Genomic DNA, 26,525 nt, shown 5'->3' on the forward strand with positions numbered 1-26,525 from the left:
CCAGAGCTGCTTTACCACGTGACAGCACGTTTGGTCAAGAATTATGCAGGATTTTTCCAGTATTCGTTTCAAATCACCCAAGCAAATTTAGATTAGACACCTGTGGATCTCCTCCAAAATGCCAGATTCACTTTTCTTTAAAGTAAAGTTTTTTTTTTCTTTAAAGTTTTGTTAAAGTAAAAGAACTAAGAATATTATTATTATTTTATTTTATAGATATTTTACTTTGCAGTCAACACTGCTGTGATTAAAATCTAGCAAAGTTAAATGAGACATACTTGCGACATTCTGTCGTGAATATGATATCACTTTAGATGTTTCACAATTTTTGCAAAACACTTAACAATAAGGTCCCACCAGATAATGTTAGGTAATGCATTGCATAGTTACTGCATAACAATGAGCTATACATTTGTTACGGTATTTATTCATCTTTGATAAGATTAGTTAATACAAATACAACTGTTCATTGTTGGTTCATTTTAGCTCAAGTCCATTCAATTATATTAACAGGTACAACTTTTGATTTTAATAACGTATTAGTTAAAATGAACATTAACTAAGATTATTAAATGCTTTAGAAGTATTGTTATTGTTAGTGTATGTCAACTAATGTTGTTAACCAGTGTTGGGGAAAGTTATTTTTAAAAAGTATCGTGTTACAATGTTGTGTTACTCCCTAAAAAAGCAACTAGGCCTAACTGTTTTTGTAACTTTTAGTTACGTTACTTTTGCTTAACTTTTTCTCACCTGGACTGGGCTTGTTTGTTTGTTTTTTACAACAACAAAAAGTTATATTATATAAACCTTTCAGCTGCTGTCATTTTGGAACACAGAAGAATAGGACGCACAAAAAGAAAGATCAACACTCTTACTTCAGCAATAAAAAACAAAAAAATTAAACACAAAATGTGATGTTGATCTATAGTCATTTTTTGCTTAATAGTATGGTTGAATTGGATCATCAAAGGTCAGCAGCAAAGACGTTTGTTAATAAAGTGAGATTAAATACATAAAGTATATTTGTGTTATTTAACATATTTAATTATTGCAGGTTTGCATAGTATTCTGAGTTTGCATTTGATTGTTTATATTAATTTTGAGGAATACTGAATCTGTTGAGATGATGCATGCTCACATTTAGAACTACAATAACCATTATGTTCACACAAACACAGTGCACACAACGCCTCTGCCCTTATGATGCCTTCTCATGCTATCAGAATTATCGTAAATACTAGTTTCCTAGTTCAAAAATTGGACATGAATGCCCTCTCAAGTCAAAATAGAAGTGGAAAGTAGGAAATTTCCGATTTTCCAGCACGTGAAGGCGCAGCATTACTCCTGTTTTTTTTCTCAACATTGGGACAGTCTGTCAGTCAATAAAAGGGAAAACAAAGTAACTTGTGTCTTATGTGAAAAAGTAATACAGATATTGTGAATTAAATTCCGTCACGATCCAGTATACGGGATATCTAACTTTACTTCGCTATATTACTATTAAATCCTAATCTAATTATGACAAACTATATATCGTTGGAAAGGTCTAAGACTCCTAAATAGATATTTTAGCGCTGTTGTTTTCTTACAAATTATGTTTGAACAGTAATATATGAATTTATGACAAGAGTGCGCCTCAAAAAATCGACGTCATTAAAGGAGTTTCGGACCTTTGTCACAAAAAGTCGACGCACACACTTTTAATAATTGAAACTTTGGTTTTTAATGCTAAAAGTTCATAATAAAACATAATCTAGTATTTGTCAATAAAAAAAGATAAAATTATATTTTAAAAAGTAAAGTAAGAAGTCCTCTAGAAAGTATAATATATATATTATATATGTATATATATATATAATTGTTTTATTATTATTATATCACATATTTTAGTAGTTATAAATTAGGTATCATTTGAAAGCTTACGAACTCAGAATTCATCTTTTGAAAACCGTTTTGAAATTGGATGTTGCGTTACCATAGAAACTGTATTTTTTATTAGGCCCCTCCCCTTTTGGGCATCATCTTTCATAATTTATTATCAAAACCTTTTCTAATATTGACAAAACACATATTGTCAGAAAGGTCTGAGTCTCAAGGTTCCATATTTAGTGACAGAAGTGATATTTGGATAGAAATTTATGAATTTGTTACAGCAGATAGCATACAATTAAATTCAATGGAATGCAATGGCACCCGGCGGCTATTTTTGGTATAACGCCTAAACAAAATCTCATGGGAACTTCAATTTTTGTGATATCAACTTGAAATTTGGAACACAACTTGGTTAGATATATAGTTTTTATTTTATAGTAATTTTATAGTAAAAAATATTTTGTAAAATATTTATTTTATATTAAAAATATATATATATTAATAAAGTATATTTGATTTACTGTAAATTATAACTTCCATAACTTTTTCATACTTTAATTTATTGAAGTGCTTTCACTTCAGTAATAATCTGCTGATTGTTTTCTTTAAAACAAGACCAAACTTAGGTCTATATTCCAAAGCATTCTTGAATTACAACTATTTAAGTTTGTATAGTGCATTTTAATGTCAATTATCAAAAGGGGGGGCTGACAGCTAAGGGGTTAAAATCTTATTTAAAAAACTAATTCAGATATTTTGTTGTAAATTTAAAAGTAATGTTTTACTTTACTAATGTGAAAAAAGTAATCTGATTACGTAACTCACATTACTTGTAATGCGTTACACCCCAAAAAACGGTTAACTTTTTTTATTTTTTTATTCTAGTATGAAAAGTAGCTAGTTTTAATGACCATAAATATAATGTTGAGCCCTTTTTGTCTTTTGCTTTTGTCTCAACAGCAACTGCATGCCGTTATTGCAGCATCTGTCTCTATTAAGTCCTCTCAAAAACTCAAGAAGATTCTGGAAGTAAGAGTTTCACTTCCTGTCTTGATTCATTTTTCTCCACAGTGTGTCTTTATTGAGTGTGTATTTCTCTCTCAGATCATCCTGGCTCTGGGGAACTACATGAACAGCAGTAAAAGAGGAGCGGTATACGGCTTCAAACTGCAGAGCTTAGACCTGGTACATTTTACATGCTCGCTGTTTTTTAGACTGTTAGTGTTTTTTTATGATAACAAAGTGCAAGTATATAAAACTACATTCAAATATTTTCTTCATCTGTGATTTAAATCATAGACTTGAGGGTTTAAATGTTCTGAGGGTTTGCATGTTTTCTTTTTCCAGTTATTAGACACTAAATCAACAGATCGCAAGGTCACTCTTCTGCACTATATAGCAAATGTAGTGAAGGAAAAATACCAGCAGGTGTCGCTCTTCTATAACGACCTGAACTATGTGGAGAAAGCTGCCGCAGGTATGAAACATGTCATATTTGATTATGTTTACAATAAACAGGGCAGATCGTATTTGCTCGCACGTCAAGTTTTGACAACATGTCCAAATGATCTGAAGGAAATGAACTGTCTCTGCATTCCTCAGTGTCTCTAGAGAATGTCTTGTTAGACGTGAAGGAGATGCAGAGAGGGATGGATCTGACCAGGAGAGAGTACAGCATGCACGGCCACAACACAATGCTCAAAGACTTCATACAGCAGAATGAGAATAAACTCAAAAAACTGCAGGATGATGCCAAGATCGCTCAGGTGCCGCTAACACACGACCCGAAACACAGATCATTAAACCTGTCAGACTCTCATTTAAAAAGCTCATATCCTGGGGAATCACGGTTTCTTTATCTTTTGACATTAAAAGTTTGTTGTATGAAGAAATCTTACTATAACTTTCAGAACCCAACACTTCCTCTCCAGTCCAAATAGAGCTTTTGTTGAAACTAAGCTGCAAAATGGCTCGTTTTAAACTAATCAAGGGTTCGTTTATTTAGCTGCTCTATGTATGGGCATTGATAAGTGTTTAGATATGAATAAAAGCCTCAATTAAATGTGTTTATCACATTAAGCAATTGTGTCTCTTCAAAAGACTTGGATTAAAATGCTTGATTCATATTGAAATAACGAAATGATAAAATCTGTATCTGATCCTTTGAGTTGGGATTATATCTTCATCAACATTGTTATTAAAAATATAACATTTGAAAACTCAGTAACTATGTGATTCTGAATAACAGATCTATTTTCTCTTGTTGTTGGAGAAATCTCTCTTATGTCTTTTCATATCTCAATCTCTCAGGATGCCTTTGATGAAGTGGTGAAATTCTTTGGAGAAAATTCCAAAACAACACCACCGTCTGTGTTTTTCCCAGTGTTTGTGCGCTTTGTGAGAGCATACCGGGTAAACCAACCCATCACAAATCATCATCTAATCACTTCCTCCAGTTGTATATAAACCGTACCTGCATTGATCACTCATGTAACATAACTTCCAAATGCCTGATGGGTATTTTCTCTTTATCAGCAAGCAGAGGAGGATAATGAACAGAGGAAAAGACATGAGCAGATGATGATGGAGAAGCTGATTGAACAAGAAGCTATGATGGAGCAAGAGAATCAGAAGGTACGAATAGAAATGAGAGTGCGTGTGTGTGTGTGTGTGTGTGTGTGTGTGTGTGTGTGTGTGTGTGTGTGTGTGTGTGTGTGTGTGTGTGTGTGTGTGTGTGTGTGTGTGTGTGTGTGTGTGTGTGTGTGTGTGTGTGTGCGCGTGCGTGCGTGTGTGTGTGTGTGTGTGTGTGTGTGTGTGTGTGTGTGTTTGAATGAGCAAAATATGAAAGCTAAATCTAAATCCAGGGATGGATTTGTATAGTGAATATTTGGAATATTTTTTTTTAATTTGTTTATAGTCTTTTAGTAGGGTTTAATCGAGGGGTATTTTTAAGTGTATATAATTATAAAATAAAACACTTTACCAGTTAGTTTAATAGGAACCTAAACACAAACATGGTTCATGATAGGCTTCCCATCAGTAATCTAAATGATGTGAGACATTTTCATGGCCAGTAAGACATTTTATTTCAGTATATTTCTTGTTCACCCATGATTGACAAAAAGTTCATTTTGGCCCGGCTGTGTGCGCGTTTACCTATATTTTGGGGACAAATTCATACCTAGAAGTGAGCTAAATCTGACAAAACCTATTTTGGGGAAAAGTTTATGGAATGTCCTCATTTCCTCATGAGGAAAATAGCTTATAAATCACACTAAATTATGTTTTTTTTGAAAATGTAAAAATGCAGAAGGTGTTCTGTGATGAGCAGGTTTAGGGTTATGGAAGAGCATATACAGTTTGTACAGTATTAAAATCATTATGTCCATTGAATGTCCCCATAAAACATGCAAACCCAGCATGTGGAAATATTTGCAGATTAATTACAGTCTTTAATGACAGCATTAATTGTAACATGTTATTGTGTGTGTGTGTGTGTGTGTGTGTGTGTGTGTGTGTGTGTGTGTGTGTGTGTTTGTGTGTGTGTGTGTGTGTGTGTGTGTGTTCAGTCTCCCTCTCATAAGAATAAGCGTCAGCAGCAGGAGTTGATCGCAGAGCTGAGGAAGAAGCAGGTGAAGGACAGCAGACATGTGTATGAGGGTAAAGACGGAGCCATTGAGGACATCATCACAGGTAACACACATTGTTCAGCTTTTGGGTTCATCCCGTAACTGTTCTGCATGCAGCGAGCTTTAAAACATAAGAACTTTTGTAACGTGTTAGTTTGAGCCACTAACCAGATCTCTGTGACTGGTGGAAAGCTTTACTGATCAATAACAATGTACTGAGCTGAATGTGTGCTGTTCCTGCTTACAGTTCTGAGCTGGAGTGTGTCAACTAAACACTGTGTTTAGTGTAGTTTAAAGGGGTCATATTATACTTTTTTATCATTTCTTTTTTCCTTAGGTCCACTTGTCAAGTTAAATTTGCATTGCTTTTCACAATGCACAATACACAAACCAGTTTTACAGCTTGTCGATAATATAGTTTACGTATTGTAATAATACAAGCAATCAAGCAGTTGAGGTTTGTTATATACTGTAGTACAGTATATATCGCTTATTCGCTTTACATGAGTATATGTATGGATGAGGATAAAGTTGCATATACTTATATATTCAGTTTCATCCAATTTTAAGAGCTAGGCAATTATATAAGTTTACATTTTACAACAATATAGTTGTAATGTTTCTGTTAATTTTATTTTGTTTAATTAATTAAAATTATGCATTAGTCTGCCGGTTGACTCAAAATCCTCATTTTGCTTCATCTGCCGGACTTTTGATAGCCAGGGCTTTTGTCAAAACTACAAATCAAACTTCTGCATTTTTGTATTCCTACAGACGTTCAGAATTGAATAATGGGTGTTGAAGTTTTTTGACAAAAGGAAATCGTCTGCCGCATAGATAGCAATTTTTATCAACAGCTCATCTGACCAGCGTTGAATTAGCCATTTAAACTGAAATATCTTTGAATCTAGAATAAAGATCATTGAGATGTTAAAATCATAAAAGGCTGCGGAGGTTTGAAAAGCACCTTTTTTCTTTCTTCATTTTTTTAAAATACTAAATACTAATACATTTTAATAAAAGTTCTCTTTTCATTGAGGAATATTCCAAAACAATACTATTTCTAGGAAAAATTTAAATTAAATTAAACGATATGACCCCTTTATGTTTCATCTAAATTTTAACCTTGAAAAAAACAGAATCTCTATAATTGTCAAAATATTTAAGAAAAGGAATTATATTGTGTTGCATAAATGTGTTTTTTGTAACATGCGTAATCCTCTTGACGGCTGCATTTCTATTTTAGGCATGTATGTAATCCATATTGAAATAGTTTCAGCTTTATATAATAGCTATTAGTACCATGTGATTATACTAGAGTGTGCTATTGTGTGTAGAAAGTGCTAACATTGTGCTTGTTGCTCTGGCTTGTTTGTGTCGTGTGTGTTTCATCTGGATGCAGTGCTGAAGACTGCCCCCTTTACTGCGCGCACAGCCAAACGCAGCTCGCGTTACTTCAACGAGGAGCTCCACTTCTAAAGCTTAGACTCTCTCTCTCTCTCAGGTCGCTGGATAAAGCTGCTTTCTTTCATTCTCTCTCTCTCTGTGTGTGTGTGTGTGTGTGTGTGTGTGTGTGTGTGTGTGTGTGTGTGTGTGTGTGTGTGTGTGTGTGTGTGTGTGTGTGTGTGTGTGTGTGTGTGTGTGTGTGTGCACCCCATTCACGCTTCACATTCCTGGTTTATTTCCCTGTGGGCCGGCGTATGGTTGTGTGTTAATTTTTTTATTTCTTTTCTAACTAAACTCCTGCATGAAAGGGGGTTTGAGGAGGGAAACATATGATGTCATCACAGATTTATTTTGCACGGAGTGTCATAAATTCATATTCATCATTGTAACATAAATGTAATGAGAGGAAATATGATGTCACAAACAGCCAAACACACCAGTGTTTCTCTGCACATTTCAATTGGATGTGTGGCCTGTGTTGGTTTAAACTTCTGTGCCAGTTTTTCTCTGAGAAAAACAAATACTATTGGTTGACTCAGAGCACTGTGGCGCCCTCTGCAGTTTAAATAGCAGAAAAGAGTCTGCAAATAAACTCCCATAGAAATCCCATATGGGTCATTCCAATTCCAATTCCTCAGACACACACACGCACTCATTACTTCAAATGAAATCAAAATTAACTGAAAATTTCAGCTAGTTATCAAAGCAACAATTCCCATTTTCATTTAGTTTAACTTGATAGTCTAAAACAACTAAACAAAACAATTAAAACAAAAGCAATAACTAATTAAAATGACAAAAACGGAACAAAATTACAAAACTTATTTTAAATTAAAATATAAAGCCAACATAAAAGAAATCATTCAAAATATTACTGAACATAGGTTCAAATTTTTCGAACATTATTATAGGCAAAAAAACACCACAATATTTGTAAGCTCTGTGAGATTGTATCTGGCCATTTTATGGCAATTACATTAATTTGTCATGTTTGTAACACTGGCATTTTTGACATGATTTGTGACATTATGTTCTGCTCATGTGTTCATTTGTCTATGTCATTGTGAGTGTATGTTTGTGTGTGTATATATATATATATATATATATATATATATATATATATATATATATAAAATGTCATTGATTTTTGGGGCCCATCATTCGCATTATGCTGTTTTTCTGCATTTTCTCACTCTCCCTCCATCTTCTCTGATGGGAAGTTCTGATCTTCCTGTGTTCACATGTGTTAAACTTGCTGCATGAAGCATGTTGAGATGGTTTCCTCTTCTAAGCATTTTTGGTTCATTTGCTTCACTGACTGTATGCATTTGCATGGGGTGTTTTTTGCAAGCCAAATATAATGTTGAATCTCACCAAAAGGGTCTAGAAATGTCATATTTTTAACCTCAAAAATCAAATAGAAACAAAAACGTAATACTAATAGTGAATCATGTTTTTAGTTCAACAAAGTTTTTGTGTTGTATTTTTATTACAATTTAGTTTGTTTCCTTAATTTTCATTACTGTAAATTTAAAAAAAAATAAGTGCTCAAAGTGCTTCACAAAATCTTTGAATTGTGCTAACTTGTCATGAAAAGGTTAAGATATAGGAAATATTAATGGTATTAAATTTAGGCTTCCTCCTACGAAAGCTTATTTCCGCCACATAATAAAACATAAAAAAGGTAATTGCGACTTTTTATCTCACAATTCTGACTTTTTCCCTCACAAACGCGAGTTTACATCTTGCAATTCTGACTTTTTATCTCAGAATTGCATGATATAAAGTCGCAATTGCAAGATGTAAACTCGCAATTGTTAGATAAAAAGTCGCAATTATCTGTTAAAATGTTTTATTCTGTGGCGGAAACAAGCTTCCATATCCTCTTTATGCAAAATAAAAATGTAATTATCCTTATTATCATGAAATATGACTGGGATGACATGTTTTCTTGAGATTTACCATATCATTGCATTTAGTTTCCACCATGCACTATGTCTGCTTGAGCTTAACTTACTGTACGTCCTGGCTTATAACAATGCACTTCTGGGAGGCTTGGCACATTATCTTTGGTTTCACTGTTTAAAAATGAAGTGACCGCGCAGACGTCAGTTTTTGCTTTGTTGTATCTGGACGCTGGAGCCATTGTGCAGAGCAGCTTGAGTCATAGAGTTCATTACTGCAGTATCAGCAGCGCTTCAGTAACACCCTACAGCGCCTACCTTTGACCTTTGACCTTTCCTCTTTGAGCCCTGGGCAGCTTTTCTCGCTGTGTCCCGTCCATTCTGCTCCAATCTAACCTCCGTTTTTGTTTCCTTTCCACTCAGCATTAAAGAAGAATAATATTACTAAATTTCCCAATGTGCACTGGAGGGTAAGGAACTCTTCCAGTAGTACCACACTGGATGCTACTCAGACCTGGCAAGCATCTCTCTTTATTATTGTTTATCTTTCATTCTTCTCACTCCACTCTAGATCTTTTGACACTGAATACAAAAGCCATCTTTTTGTGTTCTCTTTCTATCTGTCATTCTATTTAACACACATCAGGCCTATTGAAGTCTGACCGAGTCTCCAGGTACTCATGTTCACTCGTTGAACTGATTTGATTTGAAAATGAGTTTGATTAGGTGATGCTGTGACCTGAGACACAGAGACTCTGCCTCTATCTCATGTTGAACTGACCCACACTTAGAGACAGTTCAGTCTTCATTAAAACCTTGAGTTGAGCTTCTGTACTTGGTACACTGCCCCCAAATTAACACTTTAAAAATGTCAGAATGTCATTGCATTAAATGTCAATACATTTCTCAACACAAAAAGTTATGGATATGAAAATGTTAATGTGTTTGGAATTGGTGGAACTTGGCTGTTTACACGACACAGTTTTCAACTACAACTGTAAAACTTTTTATGCTTTTTGGCCGTTCATTTACACGACAACGGCGTTTTGGGTTCCTGAAAAGGCAAATTTTTGAAAACTTTGGTTTCAAAGTGCATTTTTTTTTAAAACTGTCTCTGTGTGTAAACAACAAAAATGCGAATCTCTGAAGATGATGACGTCATGCACATGCGTATTACGTGTTCAGTCTATAGTGTTTCATCGCCATCTAGTGGCCTGGCAGCAGAATACAAGGTTTTTAGTCGTTTTTGCAGATCCATGTGAATGGGGAACGTTTTGATAAACCCATGACAACACACCTGAACCAGATAATCAAGGTGTTCAGGGTTACTTGACAATTTTGGGCAGATGTGTTGGAGCAGAAACTGATGGTAGCTCTCGAGGAGCAGGGTTGGAGACCCTTGCCATAGCAGATCTAGACAGGTGGAGCTGGGGGAGGTGGAGGGTTTCAGAGGAACTCTGTTTTTCTGTAAGCTAGTTTTCCAGCGCGCTATCCATGAACCAGACTATGTTGATGTTGAGGAAGCAATCTCATTGGCTGCTAAATCATCAGAGGCTGGTAAGCTTGTGCATGCAGTAAATTGTGTGATTAGTAGCAGTTTGCATTTAAAGGACCTATCAGCCTGCACTATCTAGAGCAGGGCTGTCAGACTGAGTTCCTGGAGGGCCACTGTCCCACAGAGTTTAGCACCAACTCTAATTAAACACACCTGAACCTGCTAATAAAGGTCTTCAGGATTTCTAGAAACCCTCCAGGACAGTGGCCCTTCAGGACCAAAGTTTGACACGTGTGTTCTAAAGCTTCATGACCGAACTATTTAGATTTGCTGGTAAATAAAAAAGACATTTGACATTTGAACCTTTACATTGCTGCATACTGGTAATTCGTTGCCACGCATTTTCATCTGCATCCGTTGATAGTTAATATCACACCTGTGGTTTCCCTGCTAAGATGACTGTGTGAACCTGAGGAGAACTGACTTAAATTTACATTTATGCATATGGCAGATGCTTTAATTCAAAGCGAACACATTTGATCAGTCCTTGACAATCCTGGGAATACAACACATGAATACTATACAGCCACTAAAAACTGATGAAAGAAATGAAGAAAAGTGAAGTTCCTACAGCACAAGATGACACACGTGTTTATATTCTGTTATATAATGCAGTGACATTCAGACTTTTTATGTGACTTGATATGTTTTGTCCGTATCGTTCTGTCAGTGTTTTCCCGCAACCTTACAAACAAGTTAGAGTCAGTGTTTCCATTCCCATTCAATTCAGAAGCTGAAAAAAAGTTCTAGTACTTAATCCAGTAAAACTCAAGCTGCTTTGCCCAGTTGACACCAGCATGTCCAGAAGATCTGAAATCAGTGACTGACGTTGTTTTATTCTGTGCCTCCTGTATCAGATCTGAGAAACCAGCCTTACAGGCGCGCTGACGCTGTCAGGAGGAGCTTTCGAAGACGATTTGATGATCAGAATTTGCGGCCAATCAACAGTGCAGAGATGGTCATGTGACGAGGGCAAAGGGGATGTGATTGGATGGGCTGGAGGAGTGGAGGTGGAGCTAACTGCTCCTGAACAAAATAATGAAGGACTGATGAAGATGACAGCAGGTCTGAAAGTCAAGTGCCTATATCTAACATCTGTCCCATCAGGTGTCGAATCATACATGTGTTTTAGTCATAGTCTTCTGTCTATGATTTTTTTATATGACAAACAGTGTCTTTTATCTTATGGCGCTTAAATTGTAGATGGCGAGATCAGTGTTTTTCTAAAGAAAGTGTCAGAATGTAAAACTGTTCCAACACTTTGTATCATGAATCTGTACAAAGGCCTCTTACATTCCAGTGCTTTCGCCACGGATCAAAATCGACCAATCGCGTGTTGTCTGAATGACTAATCTATTAGACTGTCTTAAAGAAGCCCTGCATAGGGTCCATCAGACCCTGTTTTTTTATCGGGCTGTTCAAGTGGTGCACATTCTTGTCTTTAAAGAAAAACAGAAGGAGCCCAATAAGTTGGAATGAAGCTTGAGAAGCATTTTGAAAAGTTGAACTGTTAAATGCTGTAAAAACGCAATGGTGAAGGCTTGATATGCTGCATTATCTCAACATTATTGACTCAACAGTCAAAGATAATAATAAGAACATTTCTCACAGAAGGTGGTTTGAAGTCCAGTAGTAAAGTATTTACATGTGTTGTTGAATGCTATGAATTTGTTACACAAATGGTGCTATAAAGGATGAATTTGGAGACGTAGCTTCTGAAAGAGGGCTTTACCGTGCTGACAGAGAGCGCACTAAAATCCTCTCGGAGAGGTTGCATCTCTTAATAGAGTCTTGCAGGAATTATCTATTTTTGTAGGCCAAAATCAAGAAACGAGTTAGCATTTTAACGCTTCTGGTTCCATCATCCTTATGGAACCGGAAGATATTTTTTTACATTTTACTCTACATAAAACGCATGAGTTTTTAAAAACTTTTACTTGTCTTGAACAAGACGGTTGATATGGCAAAATGGGACTGAAGTGTTTATCAACGGTGAACAGGGAAACTCATCTATTCACTAGTCCGCTTTTACGGCCTCATTGTACTTCTACTCATGCTCTTGCAAACTATTCTAACTCAAACGTTCAGGGAAAATGTTTTATAAATAAAAACTGAGAGTGTATAGTCATGTGACTATAGTGAAGTTTGTTTACGTTTAGTTTTTTACTTTTGGCAATTGTATTTAGGCTTCAAAAGTAATTTGTTGTAGATTCTCATGATGAAAGAAACGTGAAAAAAAAACACTATTGTTGGTTACAGAGCTTATTTTCTGCAATAATCCAAAAGTTAGTGGAAAAATCCTGTTGGCTTTTTGTCAAGGGAACCAGGGTTATCCTAACTTCCGGGTTGGCCTACAAAAATACATCATCACTGCAGCACCCTTTCATCCACTTTAAAGCACCACAACTAAATATATGATGAGCCTGTCCCAATACCCACTCTTGTGGTCTTGGCCACTTGATACTGCGTGCATGAAATGGGAAGTAAGAGCACAAGACTGTCACAGGCCCGAAAAAAGGCAACACTTAGTGTCCTTTACACACACTTTATCCACATTATCTCTAACACTTTATAACTTTACCAAAGTTTATTTAATCATTCATCTTGTTCAGGAACTCACCAAACTTGAGAGATGTCAGGAAAAAAATTCCATTGTAAATTAAATTAATTTGAATTTTACATATAATTTGGTAGTAAAGCATGTCATGTCTTCAACAATTTATTGATACAGAGATGTGTGTTTTACACAACTGCTTTTTATCACTTCATAAGAACACTATAGTGTCATCTGTTACACATGAACTACCGAATAGACATTTAATAGTTTATTTTTAAAGTGCAAAGTACTAAAAATCAAAATGTGTAATTACAGCTGTGTAAAAACATGCATTTAATCAAAATTTCTACACACACTTGAACACTTGGGCCAAATGCAGGAAATACGTCACAAGATCACGTGTGTGAGTATTGGAACAAGCCATTTAAAAATCTATATAATCTATATGGACTGATCGACCACCCTGATCAGAAGAGTGGATCACAGTGATGGTGGGGTCACTGTGGGGTCAGGTGCGCAGATGCAGAGAGAGTTCAGTAAAGTAGGAGGTGGTGTCAGGAAAGGCTTTTTTAGAAAGGATTGATGCAACAAAGGCAAATGTGAAATAGAAGCCAGAGGCTCTAGAACTCCAGCGCCTCACATTCACAAGTCCGAATTAAAATGCTGCTCAAGCAATACTGCTTTTAGGCTTTGGTCCTTAAACTGAGGGTTGGTTAATGGTATAAACCAAAGTGCAGAAGTGAAATTCAAGAACTTCATCAGCTTTTAAGAGAATTCTGGGAAGAGACTTCAGCACGTTCATTTTATTGACTAATTACTGTTCCATGGTTTACCTGTTCTATACAGGTAAACTAATTCCGACTTGTCCCACAGTTTGTAAAAACAAGCAGAAATCTTGTTTACAATAATGCATTTAAAAGGGGAGTTTATATGGGGCAAGACTTTCCAACGGAGTACATCTACAAAAAAAGTAAAACCTCATGATTAACATTAAACACTAACTTGACTACTGTAATAGAATCAGTTACAATCTTGTCTGTTAAAACCAATATTCTCTTGCAATTAGCAATACAACACTTAAAAGAGCATCAGTCAATGCTTCGAATCCAAATCCTTCACTTGAGAACGGCAAGAATGGCTTCGATTTCCAAATACCTGCGACTCTCTGCCACAAGGAAAAGTGCGTAGGCCTTGCTTAGACCTTGACATGGTGCTAAACACTTTTTCACATCAAAGACCGTTTTTAGATTTTAGCGTACATGTTCTGTCCAAATCTGTGCACATACACGATTTATAAATGAGGCCTCAGGGGTGTACATCTCTGCTAAGTTTAGTTCCACACACTCCAACACACATACCTGTACTTTTCAAAGTTGATGAGCTGGATCCGGGGCGTTTAATTCGGGTTAAACTAAACTCTGCAGGACGGTGTCCCTCCAGGAACTGAGGTTTGCACCCCGAAAAAATGTAAACTAAACAAAAGGTTTAATAAAAATATGAGCTTTACAGTACGTCTTCTTTTAAACCCTATTACACTTGCCCCATAGAAATGCATTATTGTAAATGGAATCTTGTTTTATTCACAGAGGGTTGAATATATTGTCTGTGGTAATCGATAGCTTACAGTTACTGTACATCCACATTGTTTTGGACACAGAATATCCCTTAATACAATTTAAGCACATGCCACTTCTTGCTGCATTAAACTGTACGGCGCACTCGTTCTTCTCTACACGAGATCGGGTTCCTTAGAGAATTCAGTTGCTGGAACTGGACTTGCTTCTTGTTCTTGGTCAGATCAAGGGAAATAAGGCCCGTTATAGAAACTGAATTCTGTGTGGTTCAATAATGACCTGCACAATGGAAAATTCAAGTTTCTTGTGATGTGTAATTCTATTTAAAAGCAAAAATATAAATGAAAAAAAAGCATTTGTTAAATGTACAGATATTTTGCTACAAAATTGTTGAATCTTTTTAACTTTTTAATCTTCTACTATTGTACATATTAAAATCATTCTGTACTACAACATTGAATATTTTAACTTATAGTTTTCTCTTTTTTTTCCTGCATTTTGTTTATTTAATAAAACTGAAAACCTGAATCAGGCCTTTTAGCCGTGGCAACAGCTCAGCGTTATGCTAAGAAACTAGATTGTCACTTCTACACTAAAACATAAGAAACTAGATGCAGTAGCAGTATTATAGCCACTATAGACTTCTGTCTCATCTCTCTGCGTCCCATTCATAAAAACTGGACTAAACTGGCAAGAGTTTTTTTTTATTTTTATCACTGTATCCTTACTGCAAAAAAATCTGTTCTCAGATTTAAAATTAGATGATGATGTCCAATTAAACTATTTACACAATGCTGGTGTTCTGTGTTGTTCTTGAGAGTGTGAACATGTAGGACGATGCCCCCAAAAGCTTGGATGTTCAGACTGCACTGCAAAGACGGCAGATCATGTCAGTTTATCTTCATAGAAACAGGCCTGTTGCACAAAGCCTGATTTTGTGGCTTCCAAAGCAAGTTTAAGGAGGTTTTTTTTTAATACTCAAATGTGGTGGATTGGTTATTACTTCTCATGGTAACTTCCACTACACTACTCTGGACTGGAACCAGTTTAATTCTGGGTGAGAGATCACAAACCAAAAACAGACCTGAAACAGATCACCCGTGAGCAAAGTAAATGAAACTAGTTCGCAGTGAAAGAATTTGGGCTTTTTCTTTTAAAATCACGATGCTTACTGTGTTATTTTGTGCTTGTGAACCCATATAAATTATCTCTATAATTTATAATTGAATACCTTCATATAGGCTGTATAAATTACCTATATATTAATTGAATTAATATTAAATAAATTCAGTTGATTCACTTGCATTGATATCGTCAGATATTTCTTTGCCTAATAAAACGTCTGTGGCAGTTTCATGGTGTTTCTTCCTCTTTCCTTGTAAATGTTTAAATTCATAATATTTTTTATGCATGTACCGATCTCATATGGGCCGTTTATAGTATTTTTCACAGATCTGTGTGAATGGGGAGCGTTTTGACAACCTTGTCATCTGTACCCATAATCTTCAAAGTGAATTACACAGAATCTCAGGAGGCGAATCAAACTGTAAACTGTTTCATTAGCAGCAAATGTTGAGACTCATTTGGTTGGATTTGTCAACTTTAAACCTACTCTGAAATTGTTCAACTAGCTTTGTGCAGAGGACAACTGAAATTACCGAAGGGATGCTTCATGCTTTTGCTCAAGTTGAGTAAATTTAAGAACAAGGCAGCAAAAAAAAAAAAAAAGACATCCTTTTTTAAAGTTTATTTGTCAAAATTCAAGTTGAAAACAATGCTGCAGACAATTCTTTCACACTGATAACATTGTTTTCCCAAAATGGCTTTCATAGACAATCTTACAGATTAATCTGAAGTTGAATAATAGGCGTTTTTATGTAGGCTTGGTCATTTTTCCATTTTATCAGCAATGTTTAAAACTATTGGCATTAACAAATATACAACTACCTAAAAAAAGGTTCTGCAGTTAAAGGCAACTTAACACTTGCAACCTCTGAAAATAATGTTACAAAAACTCGAACATGCCATCCAGATCAAGAAGAGTGCTCATGTTCAGACGAGTCAGACTACATGACAGTCGATGGATTCACATATCCAACACTCAGATGCTCATCAATATTCTGTCAGCACATTCCAAAAGGATGCAAAACACATTACAGGAATGCAAGTGAGAGAGACAGAGACGAGTGATTTATGGTGCGTCGAGCTGCTCCAGGAGAGTGCGCCGCCTCTTCTCCAGCTCTCCTTCACTCAGTTCACTGCCAGACGTATCCCATCCACCCTGAGACACAGACACAGAGGTTCACAGCACATCTGGGTACGAGTAAATGAGAGACTACAGATGCTGCCTCAGATATGATCGCTCACCTCTTCTTTTGCACTCTTTCTTTTGGGGGATTTCTGTTTGGATTCTCCACGTGATTTCACTCTGGACTTGTCGTTCTCTTTATCCTTCTCTTTCTCTCTACCTTTCCGCTCTTTCTCTCCTTCAGACTCAGGGGAGGCCTGCAAAACAACATGTGTGATATACTCCATATTCCTCATTATACTATATTAGCAGTTTAAAGCTATACAGTAGGTGGCCAACCAGAATGCCTATAATCCGCCATGGCATAACCACCGCGGCAAGAATAAACCAGTCGCATTTCAAAGTTATTCGCCAAATGACCGCCAGGTGGCGCAAAGGGATATTGTGCAAAACAGCAGCAATTGCCGCATTTTGAAGTGGGGTTAATGTCAATTAACAGAAAGGATGAAATACTACAACTATGGTAAAAAGAATAGAACATTTTTTTTCTTTTAGAAAAACAACAACAATAGCCTATATTTCATATTGTAGGCCTACGTGGGCGACATAAGCCTATTCCCCGGGGGAGCAGCATAATAACAAAAAATAACAAAAACAAATTAATAACAGAAATAACACAAAAATAAATTAGGTGCAATGAAGCTGATTATTTTTACTATTATATTGAGGAATGACTGAGACGAATGAAGAGCGCTTCTCGCTCATGTGAGGGAACACACACTGGAGAAACGAACGTTTGGGCAATTCTCAGTGAGTGAATTCATGGCCGAGTGGTAGAACTTACATTTTGATCATTTAGATGTCAAGGGTTCAAGTCCCAAACAAACATGGACAACTGTAAATTTTATATTAGCCTATTAATGCATTTTATAGCCTATCATTAATTATATATAGCCTATATATATTTTTTGGATTCCCCATAGCCTACATAGAGTTTTAAAAAACATGGTTTTAAGCAAGGTTACTTAGGCTACTTCACCAATAGACCATATAAAATAAAGATATGCAACAGGCACGCATGTTTAAACGAGAGACAATAAAATCCAAACCAGAGTTTCATTTACGTTCATGGTTCCAGTGGCCTTAATGCATGCACGGTTTTTCAAAATGTCACGAAGCGTTTTGAGATTATTTTGAATGCAATGTTGAAGTTTATAGTGTTTTGGCACACCACACAATGCATTGTTCTAAAGTCGGGTTTTATTCTGGCATGTTGAATTAGTGTTCGACAAACACGGCGGCGCGTTCATTTGGATTTATTTTTCTCATAACAGCTAAAATAACTTAATAGGCTACTCCGTAATTTTTTTGTCATGCAGATTAGAGTAGAGTACCCTACATTATTTAAAACTGTAAACTTTTATTCATATTAGGCTAACGACAAAAGTTTATCTGTCGCGTCTGTCTCCGGGAACTGCGCGTCACAAAAATGAACCGAAAATGCACTTGCCTCAGCTCAGTCACGATAAGAAATCGGCTATGTCTAAAGCCTTTAAATGTCTAAATATTTAATAAATGTTATCTAATTATGTAATCTGAAACCGAGAGGTACATTTAGCTATCATGTGAGCGCTTCCCAGTGAGGAAAGGACAAGGGGGAAAATCTCGCTCTAATTAAATGTAGCCTAAATCGCCCTAAACTAAAATGTAAAAACAGATCAAATAATCTTTTTCGAAATGTTGCGATATTGTTTAATTTAAGTTCATAATTATTCTATAAATGTTATTTAGTTTCACAGCAGCACCACAAAGCACTGTGGTTCGAGATTTATTTGAATTAAAAAAAATTTCACAAATCGCATGCACCCTGGTTGTAAGGATCCAAAGATCCCTGTGGAATTTAATATTGAGTTGAACATATTGTTCATGACTAGGGATGGGAATTGATAAGATTTTATCAATATCAATGCCACTAACGATTCTGCTTATCGATCCGATTCTTTAACGATTCTCTTATCGATTCCTGATAGCACTGTGTGGGAAAAAGTAGTCTTTTTCGGGGGGGAAAACAAGTCGTTTTAATGCTTACACTTGACTAAGCAAACTGTACTTTTTATATAATTTCTGTAATAAATGGAACCTTATTGTAAAGTGTTACCGATTAGTTATACACCGATTAAACGTCCCGTGAGTTCAGTGTTGGAAAGATCAGATTCATTAAAACGAATCGGTTCAAATGAGTCATTAGTTCGCGAATTGGACGTGTCATTATCGGACGTGTGCGCGTTGTGTGATTATCCCGCCAGTTGGGACATCCCACAAGATGTGTGTCATCACAGAAAACATTTCATCACTGGATCGTTTTTTTTCGTTTATTTGAAGTGTGATTATGTCAGCTGCATGTGCGGAAGACTTTTCAGAGAAGATAAGGCAACGTATTTTAGCACAATTCACACCCAGCGGCAATTCAGGAAAAACAAATCTCCGAATGCTCCACATAAAACTTTAGTCTCCCTACCTTACCATCGTGTCGTTTATTTTGATTAATATGTGCGAGGGAGAGAGGAAGACAGCGCTTAGTTTTGAGACGGTGAAGCCTACTTTCGCCTTGCTCCGAAGAGAGAGAGTGCGTGCGCGCGACCGGGGCTCTCTCTCTCTCTCTGCTCGATCAGTTTAACATGCGCCCTGTCACAAGCGCAGCGGTTCATCTACATTACCAGAGAGAGACAATTTTACTCACTGATCAAATAAGACTTTGCAGGACAAAGATTATCTTTGGACGCGGTGCTATGGTGCTTGATAAAGGACAAAAGGGACAGTTGTGAGTTCACGGTCTGTACATACTATGGCTGACTCAGAGCAGGAGCATCGATAAGAGGACTCGTTAACGTCGAGGGCATACAATATCGATGGATCGTAAAATTTAGAACCGGTTCTCGAGTGGAACCGGTTTTCGATTCCCATCCCTATTCATGACAACAAATGAAGATTGCTTGGAAAAAGCTGGCCCAAACCGAAGTAACGTTTTATTTCTTCAATTATTGAAATAATGAAATATTTACTAATAAACCCTCTATGACAGAAATATCACTACATGTAGCTTAAATTATGTAATTCCTTCATTATCAACACTTTAAAAGCCTAATGCTAATGTCTAGAATAGCGATTTAAGTGTGAATTGCAACTTCGCTTTGTTTTAAGTTAGGCTAGTCTCAAACTCAGAGAGCCTGTGGGGGGTTTGGAGGGACAGTTCATTGCTTTATCATGTGTGCAGGACAATAGGTGTTAATGTTCTGTCTTTCATAATATGGAGAGTGTCGGATAGCCAGTCTGATGATCAAAGGCAAAATTCATTTAAGGATAAATCTCTCGATGTGTTCAAATGTAGGCCCTATATCGTATTAAATTATAAATATTGTAGTTGATTTATTGTATTTAAAGTTGTTTCCACACAAAATTTCAATTGAGTGTTCAGTCCAGTTGTTTCAACTGGTTTTGTAGAGTTTTAGAGTGTTTGAGCAGTGTGTATGATTGTCAACAATCTGGCATTATCTAAACACGAACTGTTGATGAAACGCGTTCATGCCAAAAAACGAATGGGAGTGAGCAGAATATACAGAGCTCTTTAATTCGCAATCAACCTCGTTTTATTGACTTGAATTCAACAAGGCATGCTGTGTCTTTGAAGCAACAAAGGCTAAATAATTTTACAGTTTTTTTCGTGATTTGTATGGATGACACCCAGCGACATTATCAGCTGTATGATGTGTTTTTACCCTGAAATGTTTCATTTCGAGAGAGACCCGGCGCGCGCAGTGAGGGAGACTATATAAACTTGCTAAAAAGAGATCCAGCGTGCGAGAGAGACCAAGAAAAACGCATGTTCTTTGGACTATTTTCATTTTGTACTGTTTTAATTGTTCAATTAGCTGCAATTTCTTTTGCAATACAAATTTAAAATGTTGCAAGAATAAGATTGTTTCTTATTTTGCATCGTAAAGGAAATAAACTCTAAACTCAATGCAACCCTGTTTTAAATGAATAAACTGTCCCGACACTTTATATAAACCTTGAAATGTGCGATGTGGTTTTAAACTTAATTAATTTTAGTGTTATTTTACATTTTCATTGGTTTTTATATTAAAAGCAATACTATTTAGTTAGTCTGTTATTTTGTGTAGCCATGACAAAATCAGTCTTTTTCTGATTTGTTCAATGTATGGATCTGTTTTGAAAAATTTCTTCCGTTGCTATGCCCGGTATCACTGTCAGTCATCTCAATTTACCTATTTAAGCACCAAGAACGGTAAAACATAAAAGGCTGCATGCCATGTAAGCTTCAATGAGATTCGATCTCGGATCGACTGAAGCTGCGCGAGGCTCATGTTGTTGCGTTGACCACTGAGCTACCATCAGAACACTGGTGAAATAACATCTTTTATGTTCTTGAAAAGCCTCATTGATGTAACCTAATATGTTTCTATTTCAATTATTTATTTTGAAATGGTTTCATTATTTATTCAATTTAATTTCAGTATTGTGATTATGAATTGGTTTAACTACAATGTTTCACTTGAATTCATCTGCTACCAGCTTTCAATTGCACTGAATGAGCCGCGGCACGGCAGCAGATTACGCAATAGAGAGTATAAACTGACACTTTTCAAAGTCTGTGATTGCAGCACCTCTTAGCGGTAAAGGGCAGCAAATACACCCGAAATTTTCAGAAATTATTCTGGTTGACCACCTACTGTACACTTTATAAAACTTGTGTTTAAATGATGGGAGTAAATGTGTAGCACAGCGATTTAACGAACAGTCCAAGATAAAATGCAAATTGAGCATATATAAGGGATGCAAACACATGTATGGTCAAAAAAGAGAGGTTATCGAAGCCCTCGCCCCGCGGCAAATAACCATAATTGTGATGAATCTAATCATTTGTAAGTTATCATTTTGCAGTGTAAGATTACAGTTAACACCTTTAAATATTACATACATTTATTATGTATTTTTATTAAACTTAATGAGTGTATAAATCAGCAGCAAAAGTAATTCTTGAAAAAATCTGCACAGTAATTTTATAAATACTAAACATGTTAATAAAAACAAATTACTATTAGTACTCTTATAAAATTCAATCATGCAATCATACATTTCACAATTTTATATTTATATATGAATGTCAAGAATTCAGAAGTGTATATATTTATATAGCCTACACTACACTACAGAGAAATAATATACAATTAAATAATACTTATTTTAAATGTATTGTGCTTGGATAGGTATAAAAATATATAGGCTTTTAATAATCTTTCAGTGCGCAAAACCATGAACGCTTCAAAACAGAGCGCGCATCGCGGGTGCAGAATGATGTGCTCAAAGCAACATGGAGTCACAGTGTGCAGCGCTGCACAAGTGCGCATTTAAAAGTTCACGGCACAAAGCGAAGAAATGTCGAGCGCACAAATCCTAGTGTATATCTGTCCAGCAGTTTATTGATCATTTGTTTCTTCACAGTTTTAAATTCCAGTTATTGTTGTTTGATGCCGATTCATAGTCCTTGTGCTAACAGGCACGGTGGCGAGTCGTTTAAAAACAGCAACAAACATAATATACAAATACACAAAAAGTAATTTTATGCAAATCACAGCCTTTTATCTACAGATCAAGCACTATGATGTGAATATATCATATTGGAGAGAGTTTTACCGTGCATCCTGCTGTAACCAGACGAGGCGCGCGCGCGCTGTTTGAATACTGAATGGTGAATGATTTACAGCCGCAGAGGAGGGAAAACGAGTTTCCGTAAACTTTAATTTAATGATGTAAATAGACTTCTGTCCCTCACATTAAGCTATGGAATGGCTTCAGATGACTTTGTGAAATTATAATAAGACCCTCTCAGTCTCAGACCCAAGTCACCCAAACTGACGTGAAAAAAGCGTGAGGCGCCGAAAAGCGCGCTGTTTGCATCCCTGATATATTATGTATGCTTATTTTTAATACACTGCACTCAGTCCCACAGGCAGACACTTATCAGTAAATGATAAAGAAAGACCAACTTAACGGGTGACACCGCACAGAATACGAAAAGCTTCGGGATTCACCTGTCCACGATAGTCAAGGTACCAGCAGGAAAAAACACTCAGCAAAATATCACACAAATCCAAGTACAACGTAACATTAAAAGGTCTCAGTTTATTAGGAAAGTAAAAAGTAATGACTTCCATCTCAGAACCACTGTAACTGATTCAGTCATTCATGGCACAAGCTGCTGAATCATATTACCTTGGACATGATTGATCTAAAAACTGCGAGTAAAGGTCCGCTCACATCAAGAACCATATAACTACAAAAGATAACTATATTAGTGTCCATATCAGACAATACGTCCATATTTTTTTTACAGTCTGTGACGTCACCCGTAGGTTTCTGAAGAGCATTTTTGAAGCCCAAAGTGGGTGGTGATGGCCGGTGGATAAGACACATGCCTTTGGTGTGAGAGACCCGGGTTCGAATCCACTGTGAGACACCAATGTGTCCCTGAGCAAGACACTTAACCCCTAGTTGCTCCAGAGGCGTGCGACCTCTGACATATTTAGCAATTGTAAGTCGCTTTGGATAAAAGCGTCAGCTAAATGAATAAATGTAAATGCAAAGTGGGCGGAGCCGGCCATCGCCATCTTGGCACTCCCGCATAAACGGAAATGGGCGATTAGCTGAGGTGACGTGAAAAATCATTCTGAAAGTGATGCCAACGATATTGTTTCTCTGTGCCATTGATGGGAGAGGAGAGAGAGTGAGTAAGAGGGAGATTTGAAGAAAGACTGTAGAAAGAGAGATTGCTGAGAGACATTACAAAAGAGAAAAGCTCAGAGGAATATCACTGGAAAAATAAGTTTTATGATCAGGCAATAGCTTTAAGAGCCAAGTTAATATTAGAAAAGCTTTTCTAGCGCTGTAGAGATCTAAGCAGGAAGGCCTGAAAACGGATGCCGAGGTCAAGTTATTACTGCTCCACACGTGAGTAACATTGGTTTTGAGTGTCATTGTTTGTCTGGAGCTGCTGTGCGATTGGCAACTAATAACCAATTCTTGCTTGTATATACTCTTGTCAAGTAAAGTCAAGTCACCTTTATTTATATAGCGCTTTTACAATACAAATTGTTTCAAAGCAGCTTTACAGAGATAACAGGAAAGTAAAGTTGTAATAGTATTGTTAAATTCAAAATTAAATGTTAAATGTCCCCATGTCTTGTGTACTGTTTGTTCATTTTTTTGTGTGCTTCCTTGTTCGTTCGTCATCTTTAATTTTCGTGAAGCATTATTTTGCTTTTGCTATGAAAAAAAAGACACTTTTGCATTGCGTGTTTGTGCATTTTGGGGGCAGAGCAAAGAAGGGAGGTGTTTATTTGGGATGATTTTGTGTTATTTCAACAACAATTTTGTAAAATCGAATGCTGCACCTTTAAGACTTGTAAACTAAAACTCTGATGTGCTATCTTTATCTGTGGGCAAGTAATTTAGTAATGTTGTCAAACTCATCATCAATTGACTGAGTCAGTGGCTACACAAGAGAAAATATATAAAACAGGTTCAGGTCTTCTCTACTCACTGATTTGTGTCGTCTTTTCTTTCCCTTCTTCTTGTGTTTCTTAGATTTCTTGTAACTTCTCTCTGTGAAGATCAATATCACATGATTACCATTGAGAGTCTCTGACTGCTGTTAAACGGTCATGATGAATTCAGTATTGATGTGCTGTGCAGGACACTGATATCGATCCGAAACAAAACTGACCAGATTCCCCAGAGGAAGAGTGTTCAGACGGAGATTTAGATGTCGAACGTTTCTTCTTCTTCGAGTGATACTCATCATCCTCTGACTCCGAGCCCTTCCGTGAACAAACACACAGTACACAAGTTAGGAGGATGTGTGAGAAACTGAGAGTTTCTCGAGTAAATGCATACCTGCGAACTCTAAACCAGATCATAATGCAAATACTCCGTCATTAATAAGCCTACTCTTTAAATTCTTTAATTTATTTAATTTCGTCATTTATGAGAATCAGCAGTTGAACTGGTTTCAGAAAAGTCTGAAATTAGAATAGAACTACACTTAGTAGTAACGATGTTTTAAAACAACAACAATGCCTATGGTAACACCCTAAACTGTTTTGTTATTTACAAAGGCTCTGAACTTCTGAAGGTAATTTTAAATTTTAAAGACCAATCAAATTTACACATCAGTGGGTACCACTAATTCATTTTTTTTGGATAGTTGTTAGGGCTGTAACGGTACATGTATTTGTCCCACACCATCACAGTACAGACATCACGGTTTGGTGCATACAGTCGAACGAGGAATACAGTCACAGGCCCGTGCGGTAATACAAAGCTGTTTACTAACTGCCACAATAGGAAAAAGGAGACCGGGACGGCAGAAAGCGGCATCCTGTTTGTTTTATTTTACAAGAGCAATTTATTGTGAGTGTACACAAATAAAAAGACCCTTTACAGTTTGGAATGATGTCTTACTCTTATCTGACCATAAATCAGGGTTCCCACTCTAAACCAAATGTCAAATTCCCTGACTTTTCCCTGACTTTCACTGACTAAAAGATGAATTTCCATGACCTATAATATGGAAGTAAAATAACGCCAAATGTTTTTGAAACAAAAAGCCTTGTGAATTGCAGATGGAAATTAGCCTAAGGCTATAATCTGACATATTTACATTTGTGAAAATGTTCATCAATATGTATTGTCCCTTTTGTTTTTTCAAAAAAATCCAAAAATAAATAAATTGTACTACTTTTACCTACATTAACTACATTAACCCTGCTTGTATTTTAATGCATTGTATTTTTAGGGCTTGCATTTTTATGGGCTGAAATTTAGCATGGTTGAATATTTAAGCTGTGAATATTTAAATTCTAAATTTACATACGACATTGGTATACACGTTTCTAACTTCAATAGCATTTGAAGAGAACGACTTGCAGTCATAAAACCAACTGTAAAGTGTTCATGTAGGTGTCAGGCGTAATGCGCAATTTATTCAGATAAATTTAAGTTTGCTATTGAAGTTAGAAACGTTTAGGCCTATAGGACTACCAATGTTACTTTAGAGACGGTCCCTAAATGTGCGAATGTCAAGCCAATTTTACATTTAGTCTTTTAGCAGACGCTTTTATCCAAAGCGACATAAGTTACAGTTAAACTAACAATATAGGACAACAATATGAAAGTGCTATGACCCTTCCCAGATTAATCATGTATGTAGGAATATTAACATGTATCTTATACTATAGATCATGTATGTGAGTTTTTATGAATGAATGGCTTGCTCTAACTGTTGCTCTGGTCTTCGTCAACAACACGCGGTTGCACCCCCTGCTGCTGGTGAGAATCGGTATAGAAAAATTACATTTTGATAAATGGAAACTAAAATTTAAAGCAACAAACTAAATTCCCTGATATTCCATGACTTGGACAAAAATATATAAAATTCCCTGACTTTCAATGTCTGGAATAGACCTTTTAAAATTCCATGACATTCCAGAAATTCCATGACCCGTGGGAACCCTGATAAATGGAGTATTTTCATTTGTTTCCACTGATATGAGCAAAATCATTTGGCATTGTGCCGATTTGTGTCGTGGATGTCTCACTACAGTCCAGTGATGAAATATGTGTGTCCTGGAAATGGGAAGCCTCAGGTGCTACTTTAGTCG

The 26,525-nt window shown here is 36.3% G+C and overlaps 2 protein-coding genes across 8 annotated transcripts in view; one reads left to right on the top strand and one right to left on the bottom strand.

The window, feature by feature from the left end:
- fmnl2a (formin-like 2a) overlaps window positions 1–15,329 on the top strand; it is a 104,511-nt gene extending 89,182 nt beyond the window's left edge. Inside the window, exons 19-28 of one of the 4 annotated variants that reach the window (XR_013197067.1) lie at window positions 2,833–2,901; window positions 2,977–3,057; window positions 3,220–3,349; window positions 3,475–3,638; window positions 4,183–4,284; window positions 4,408–4,506; window positions 5,442–5,565; window positions 6,904–7,005; window positions 9,275–9,368; window positions 11,264–15,329. Coding sequence is in view for 3 of the 4 variants with exons in the window: in XM_077215245.1 (XP_077071360.1) it covers window positions 2,833–2,901; window positions 2,977–3,057; window positions 3,220–3,349; window positions 3,475–3,638; window positions 4,183–4,284; window positions 4,408–4,506; window positions 5,442–5,565; window positions 11,264–11,373 (879 nt within the window). In the remaining variant the exon portion in view is untranslated. The remainder of the gene's footprint in view (window positions 1–2,832; window positions 2,902–2,976; window positions 3,058–3,219; window positions 3,350–3,474; window positions 3,639–4,182; window positions 4,285–4,407; window positions 4,507–5,441; window positions 5,566–6,903; window positions 7,006–9,274; window positions 9,369–11,263) is intronic. The other 3 variants (XM_077215246.1, XM_077215247.1, XM_077215245.1) reach the window with 3 other exon arrangements.
- A 940-nt stretch (window positions 15,330–16,269) lies between these two features.
- Window positions 16,270–26,525, bottom strand: part of prpf40a (PRP40 pre-mRNA processing factor 40 homolog A) — a 50,974-nt gene continuing 40,718 nt past the window's right edge. For 2 of the 4 annotated variants that reach the window (XM_077215248.1, XM_077215249.1), the window contains 4 exons: window positions 24,590–24,683; window positions 24,407–24,468; window positions 16,905–17,042; window positions 16,270–16,818 (listed from right to left, as the gene is read on the bottom strand). In XM_077215248.1, coding sequence (XP_077071363.1) covers window positions 16,729–16,818; window positions 16,905–17,042; window positions 24,407–24,468; window positions 24,590–24,683 — 384 coding nt within the window. In that variant the 3' untranslated portion in view covers window positions 16,270–16,728. The remainder of the gene's footprint in view (window positions 16,819–16,904; window positions 17,043–24,406; window positions 24,469–24,589; window positions 24,684–26,525) is intronic. The other 2 variants (XM_077215251.1, XM_077215250.1) reach the window with 1 other exon arrangement.

Source organism: Siphateles boraxobius, unplaced genomic scaffold (assembly GCF_051911475.1).
Source record: "Siphateles boraxobius isolate OS27281-9 unplaced genomic scaffold, OSU_SipBor_1 7, whole genome shotgun sequence".
NCBI classification, from domain to species: domain Eukaryota; kingdom Metazoa; phylum Chordata; class Actinopteri; order Cypriniformes; family Leuciscidae; genus Siphateles; species Siphateles boraxobius.